A 7,957-nucleotide genomic window follows, 5' to 3' on the forward strand; every position below is an offset into this window, starting at 1 on the left:
ATACACCCATGTGTATCTGGTGAACTCATCCACTATGACCATAGCATATTTCTTCTTTGAAATAGACATGACATTCACTGGACCAAATAGATCTACATGTAGTAGGTGATAAGGCTCAAGAATTGATGATTCAGTCTTGCTCTTGAATGAAGATTTTCTTTGTTTTGCCTTCTGACATGAATCACAAAGGCCATCAGGAGAAAATACTGATTTTGGCAGTCCTCTCACAAGATCTTTCTTGACTAATTCATTTATATTGCTGAAATTTAAATGAGAGAGTTTCTTGTGCCAATTCCAGCTTTCTTCAATTGATGCTCTACTTAACAAACAGATTACAGAACCATTAGTACTTGTAGAAAGCTTGGCTTCATAAATGTTACCATGCCTGTATCCTTTCAGAATAACTTTGTCTGTAGATTTGCTTACAACTTCACAGTATTCTTCAAAGAAATCAACATGATAACCTCTGTCACAGATTTGACCAACACTCAGCAGATTATGTTTAAGTCCTGAGACCAGAGCTACTTCTTTAATGATGACATTCCCAAGATTGATATTGCCATATCCCAGTATTTTTCCAATGTTGCCATCTCCATAAGAAACACTTGGGCCAGCTTTCTCCACAAAGTCTGATAGCAGGGCTTTATTTCCAGTCATATGTCCTGAACATCCACTGTCCAGAACTAGGATGTTTTTCCTGTTGCCCTGCAATCACAAAGACCATTAATGATTAGTTTTAAGGACCCAGACTTGCTTGGATCCTTTGGCCTTATTAAGTTTGTTAACATTTGCAACGGATTTATCATCAGAGTTTATGTTAACATTTTTCTTATCAGCATTTACACTATCAGACTTTGTATCAGAACTTACACTAGAAGGAACAATGCTAACTTTCTTTAAAGAAGGTTTTATTTGATAATAATCATAGTATAAACTATGATATTCCTTACAAGTATAAATGGAATGCCATAAACTACCACAGTGAAAACAAGGATTTTGTGGCCTATATCTAACAGACTGACTCTTAACTCCTGACTTTGAAGGTAATGAGTTTATATTCTTATTCTTCCTGCAAAAAGAATCCAGATGGTTAGAACTTCCACAGTTATGACATGTTTTTCTAGGAGCATTAGGAACAGGCTTATAATCATTGCTTTTATTCACACCTTCCTTTCCATTCCTATTTTTCCTAGGTGACTTTACCTTGTTTACATTCTTAACATCTTTAAGCTTATGCTTAAGCTGCTTCTTTGTCATTAAGCATACGCTAACTTCAGTTGTCTTTTCATGTTTTAGTTTGTCAGAAGTTAATTCCTCTTTAAATCTGATTTCTCAGTATCAGACTTTACAGCTACAAACTTAACAGGTTTTAACTTTGGCTTTTGTTTAACAACTATAGGCTTAATTTCTACAGTTCCTTTATCATTCTTATCATCTCCATAACCTAAGCCCTCTTTCCAGTTTCCACTACTTAACAAATTCTGAGTTGTTCTGCCAGAGTTAGTCCAAGTCCTGATAATCTCTCTTTCTTTTTCTAACTCAGTTTTTAGAGATTCATTCATCTTAAGTACTTCATCCCTAACATAGAAAACATCATCTCTATCTTTCTGAGTTTCATGGAACATGACTAACTCTTTTTCTAAATAATCATTCCTCTTTTTACAAGCAAGATTTTCAAAAGTTAATCTTTCACATGTTAAAGTTTGATCTCTATAACTAATGAACATGGTTTTAAGATATCTTCTCAACTCATTAATGTCATCAGTATGAAAGGCATAAGTAGTTTGAGGTACCTTTAACTCAGCAGCTTCAGAACTGCTATCAGCATTTACCATCAAGGCATAGTTCACCTCACTTTCAGAATCTGAAGTGTCTGTCCAGCTTTTCTTCTTTGTGACAAGAGCCTTGCCTTTGTCACTCTTTACTTTCTTGCAATCAGGAGATATGTGGCCTTTCTCACCACAGTTGTAGCATTTGACATTTGTGTAATCTCCTCTGTCAGACTTCCCTCCTTTACCTTCAGATTTTCTAAAATTCTTCTTATCAGAACTTGCACCTTTCCTAGAAAACTTCTTTCCCTCCCTGAACTTTCTGTATGCAATCCTTGTGATTCCTTTCACCATAAGAGCACACAGCTTCATCATCTCTTCATCAACATCCATCTCAGGCAAGCTTTCAGTTTCTGAGTCATCATCACTATCAGAACTTGATGACTCAGTATCAGACTTTGTGATGAGCGCTTTTCCCTTGCCTTTCCTTGAGGTGGCTGCTTTGGGAGATTCTTCCTCAGCCTTAAGAGCAACTGTCCTTGACTTTCCTCCTTTCCTCTTGCTTCTCTGTTCCATCTCAAGTTCATGAGTCTTGAGCATCCCATAAATTTCATCAAGAGTTGTTTCTTCAAGGTTATAGTTGTCTCTTATAATTGTGGCCTTCAAATCCCAACTTTCAGGAAGAGCTAATAGGAATTTAAGGTTTGAATCTTCAAGATCATACTTCTTATCAAATAGTGACAAATCATTCAAGAGTTTGACAAATCTGTCGTATAAATCAGTCAATGACTCATTAGGCTTTGAGTCAAAGTGTTCATACTCTTGAGTGAGTATAGTCTTCCTGTTCTTTTTAATCGAATCAGTTCCCTGGCATCTTGTCTCCAAGGCATCCCATATCTACTTTGTAGTCTTGCAGTTAATTACCTTGTTTGACATTACATTATCAATGGCACTATGCAGCAAGTGTCGTACCTTAGCATCCTTAACAATTGATGCGATATCTTCAGCAGTGTAATCACTCTTCTCCTTTGGTACAGACTTCGCTGCTTCACCTGCAACTACAACAGCGAGTTTTGTTGGCTTTTGAGGTCCTTCATTGATTCTGTCAAGATATTCTAGATCTGTAGCTTCCAGAAACATAGTCATCCTCACCTTCCATATGGGATATTCAGATGGTTTCAGTATGGGAACTCTAATAGCCTCATATCGACTATGGATTTGAGTCTTTGGGGGTTCTTCAGTTTTGGTGGGCTTGGTTGGAGTTTCTGCTTCAGACATGATTGTTTTTGGATCTTAAACTGTTTGTGTGTTAACAGATAGGCTCTGATACCACTTGTTAGGTCACACACACTGTAGAAGAGGGTTGAATACAGTGTATAGCATAATCAAATCGAATTCAAAGAACACAAATAACAGAAAACAAACTTTATTAAACTCTGTTACAATGTAGAACTGTCCTCTCTCAGTGATGAACAAATATCACGAGAGCTGCTAGGGTTACAATGAATAATATTCTCGATAATGATAACACTTATAGTGTAAACCCTATGTCTGTGTTTATATATTACACAGTTACAAGATAATCGCTAATTGATATGGAACATAATTCTGCTTCCTAAAATATATCAATCATTTATCTTTTCTTCTAAGTATTCTATTCTTCATAGAATTCCTTCTTCATGCATATCTCTTCTTGCGTTTGTCTTGATATTCTTTCCTTTCAATCAGCCGCCTTCCTTATCTGAAAGTTTCCTTGAAGTCCTGATATTATCTTCTGATAAATATCTCCTGAACCTTAAGTTTTGATAACTTAAGTTCTGACTTCAGTATAAGTACTGATTTCAGTTAAGTACTGATTTTTCTAGTTTAAGTAAGATCTGAAAACTAAACACAAATCATATTAGACATGACATTATCAAATATATCTAACACGGATATCACATATGGTGTTAGCTTGATTAGTAGATTCATGGAGCAACCAAAGAAGACACATTGGGAGGCCGAAAAGAGAATCTTGAGGTATGTTCAGGGAATACTTGGAGATGGACTTTATTATCAAAAGACAAATGACTCTAAGGTGCTTGGATATTGTGATAGTAATTGGGCCGGAAGTGTTGATGATAGTAAAAGTACTTCGGAAAATGTTTTCTTTGTTGGCTCTTGTGCAATCATATGGATGTCAAAGAAACAACAAGTTGTGGCTCTCTCAACAGCGGAGGCGGAATATATTTCTTTGTCACTAGCTAGTTGTCAAGCATTATGGATCACATGGGTGTTGGAGGATCTCAAGCATGCCGCTAAAGAAAGTCCAATTATTTATTATGATAGCAAGTCAGCGATAGCACTCACGGAGAATTCGATATTTCATGGAAATAGTAAGCACATAAGAATCCAATATCATTTTATCCGAGACTTGGTGAAGAAAGGAGAAGTTGTGATTCAACATTGCAAGTCACAAGATCAAATTGGTGATATCTTTACGAAACCTTTGAGGCCCGACATTTTAAAGGAGTTGAAGAATAAACTTGGCATGAGAAAAAGTTTAGCTTAAGGGGGGATGTTAAATTAATTATAAGCTAAATTTTGATTATTATTTTAATAATATTGAATATTCATGGAAGCACCTAGAATAGATCTTTGAGATTCAAGACTTTTGAGTTTAATGTCTTTTGAATTTATGACCTTTAGCTTTTCATGTACCTAGGGTGTTGCATATTCTAGTTGATTCTATGGAGGCCTATAAATAGGACACTCTTTTAAGCTTTGTAATCATCAAGTTTTTATATAATTTTTTGAGTGAAATACAAGTGTGAGTTTATATCTCTTTTGTGTGAGTTAGTTGTGTGGATTATTGAGAACAAGTTTCTTCTTTTTAATCTCCAAATCTTTTATATTTAAGTTCCTACACATCTATGATCAAAATGTAGACAAATGCAATTCTTTTATTTTCAAATGAATTTAAAACAAAAGTGATTGTCTAGTTGTAGGTAAATTTTGTCCGTGTTTGCTTTCTCCACCTAAAATATTCAAGAAAACAAAAAGAATCATTCAAACTAATAGCTTAATTAATAGCATTCTGCATAAGCACTACAGATACTTTCAAAGGATAAACGAGCTAGCTGGCTCAGGACGAGTTTACATTTAATTAGGAGAACATATCAAAACATTGCATAATCGTAATAAGCTCCACCTATATGATTTTCTTCATCATAATGATCAGGGTCTTCCTCAAGTGCATCCTCAGAAACCAGTGCATGACCGTCCTCTCCAAAAGAACGAACGTGGTCACTAAGTGATCTCTTATGCTTGAAGTTGGTTCCACAGATACAAAACCAAAGCTTCCCACAATTCTTCTCGTGAGTTTTCCAATCTCCCTTGACTGCAAAAGGCTTTTCACATTTTCTACACTTAAATGGCTTATCTCCATGCTTTCTCTGATAGTGAGTCTGCAGTGTCCTGAAGTTTTTAAGCGGCTTCGCACTCACATGTTTGATGTTGTTCTTACATCCCTCAGCACAGCAATAACAAGGAAGGTCTATGAGTGAAGAAACAGCTGGTGTTGTCCTTTTTAATGATTCTCGGCCTTTTCGATATTGAGAACCATGCCCCCACATATGCATCTTGACGAATACAAAACAAACAACAAAATACGACAACATGGTCAGCAACGGATCGATCATACAGTAGAGGAAGAGGAATATGTGTAAAAACTAATAACATGTCTAGTTTTATGGTTGAAATTTGTGTGTGTGTGTGTTTGTGTGAACCTGCATAAAGTTACAGGCTAATGTTGTCATGTATATAGTGGCCGCATATATATGGAAGAAATTAGAGTTACTAGTGTTAGATAAGATATTTTGGAAATGTAATTTGAGTGCTCTTGATTAAAAAACGTACCTGCACTTGATTCTAACAAAGAGTAGAAATGTATAATGCTATGGCCTATGGAGTACACTTTATTTATAAGTAAAATAATTTTAATGGAAATTTAATATAACCCTGGAGATATACAGATCCATATTTTGCATCATCAACAGTTAAAATACCTGCATGTTGTTGTAACGGTTGAATGCTTTATTACAAACAGTGCAAGAAAACTGTGTTGACCCGACAAGGATTTGATCTGAAGTGGGGATCCAATAGTTTGCTTGGGTAGCTACATCAGCACCATTAGGGTTACTTGAGGTAACTCCTGGTGCAGCAGAGCCAAAATGATCATGAGTTACTATTTCTTCACCAGCTTGTTGATCTTTGATATGATAAGAGTAATTAGGGTTTTCATGATTATGCTTCATTAGATAATTGGAGACATGCTGTTGGCCAGGAGGAGCAAGAGAAAGAAACACATTGTGTTCTTCGTATTGTTGAGTTTCGAATTCCATATACCTACTGTTACTTTATTAAGATGTGTATGTGAGGGAATGAGCTTGCATGGTGTGATATCAAAAGCGTAGAAAGTTTTAAATGGATGGCATGTTGGAAACAAGGGAGACAATAGCAGAGAGGGGAATTATGTTAAGAATACATACTCCTATATATATGTGTTGCTAACAAGTGGAACTCGGAACTTATCATATAAGATGCATGTGGTACATAATTAAGGTTTCCCACATGTTGGAATGAAGACATACACATTACACGGTGATATCACCATGCAAGCTGTTTATTACTGAATCACATGCAAAAAGCTGTTTTAGTATTGATGGTTGCGAACCGAACTGTCGATAAATTAGCTGAAATTTCGCCCAATTCCCGATCAAATTACAATAAATCACTATAATTCACGATTTTGCATTATCGAATTAAAAATCGGGTCAAAATCATAAAATCCGGGTCAATACATGAGATCAAAATTATATTAATTTTGATCTCCTTGCTTTGATACTTCAAAGATGGAGAAGAATGAGGTAGAAGATTGATGTAAATTACTCCTCTTTCTTCTCGATTATTCTCGATTTGCAAACCCATTACATTATTTATTTCAAATTTTTATTTATATAAAAAATGATTAACTTGAAAGCTTTAAAGATATATTTGTATATAAATAAAATTAATAATCTAATTTAATATATATTTAATAAAATCAAAATACATCCAATTTTTATTTCGATAAATCTCCGATTTTCGATAAATCATAAATTAGCTGGTCAACCGATCTATTCGGTTCCGATTTTTATAACACCGGATGGAGAAAAATACAAGTTGTTTTTGAAAAAAAAAATTAAAGATGAGTCTTTGGGGTTATTACCGAATTCCAAAACTAATGCATTTGAAGAAATGTATCGTGCATATGCTGGGTTATGGTTATTTCTTGATAAACAGAAAATTTCGGAGGCTGGTTTACAAGTTTATATTATAGTTTATGCTACCTAACTTAGAAAACTATCTCAGTTGTGTCGATTATAAAAGTTCGTGTTAAACAAAGTTTCTGCTACCTGCACAGTGCCGATTATTACTGAGCTAGTGACCTAGAGCTATAGAAGGCATTGCGATTTCATGGGAGATCCAAAATTAATCCATTATAACACGTCCAGGAAAATGACAGTACCTGAATATGCCTATCACGGAGAAGAGTTTACTATGCTCGAGAAGTATGAATATGTCTATATGTAGTGTTTGTTTAGTTGCTTTTAAGTGGCGCACCAATCAGTGACAGGACGTACTACGTTGTACCATCTATCCTACTCTTAATCAGTTGACAGACCTGTATGCCTGAGATGTTGGATTCTGTTGTTGACCATTTTTGAATATGAGTACTTTTCTTGATCCAATACACGAACTGTCCCTCCACCATATTCTACAACCCTAGTTAATTTACTCCCTCGTCCCTCTAGATGTATATATTGGGGGATGCCAAGCCAATGTTGGTACTAGCTCAGGCTTTTTTATTCGTAAAAGTCCGAATGTATACTCCCTTGGCATTTTAACCCTCTTTTATATTCCCTTTATTTCTTTTATTTGTCGTTTTGACTTTTACAAATATTTTAATGTGTTTTGACTGGTTAGTTAAAATTATCGTTTGAAAATTTCTTTTTTATAAATAAAAGTAGATAACCTATATTTTAATTCACAAAAAAATTTAAAAATGATATTTCTAACTAACCCGTCAAAGCATATTGAAACGTGTGTAAAAGTCGCAGTGACAAATAAAAAAAATAGGAGGAGTAACATACTTGCATAAATTATTT

At 35.0% G+C, this 7,957-nt stretch overlaps 2 protein-coding genes across 2 annotated transcripts; one reads left to right on the top strand and one right to left on the bottom strand.

Annotated features, from left to right (window-relative positions):
• The first annotated feature begins 3,675 nt into the window (after positions 1 to 3,675).
• Positions 3,676 to 4,320, top strand: LOC141680807 (secreted RxLR effector protein 161-like). Its single transcript, XM_074486924.1, has one exon. The coding sequence runs from the start codon at positions 3,676 to 3,678 to the stop codon at positions 4,318 to 4,320; it is 645 nt and encodes a 214-aa protein (XP_074343025.1).
• Positions 4,321 to 4,927: 607 nt separating this feature from the next.
• Positions 4,928 to 6,151, bottom strand: LOC141680808 (zinc finger protein WIP6-like). The gene is made up of 2 exons (XM_074486925.1): positions 5,816 to 6,151; positions 4,928 to 5,389 (listed from the first exon to the last, which is right to left on the bottom strand). Exons 1-2 carry the CDS (start codon positions 6,149 to 6,151, stop codon positions 4,928 to 4,930), a joined length of 798 nt encoding a protein of 265 aa, XP_074343026.1.
• Between the last annotated feature and the right edge of the window lie 1,806 nt (positions 6,152 to 7,957).

This window comes from Apium graveolens, chromosome 8, assembly GCF_009905375.1.
Source record: "Apium graveolens cultivar Ventura chromosome 8, ASM990537v1, whole genome shotgun sequence".
In the NCBI taxonomy this organism is placed as follows: Eukaryota; Viridiplantae; Streptophyta; class Magnoliopsida; order Apiales; family Apiaceae; genus Apium; species Apium graveolens.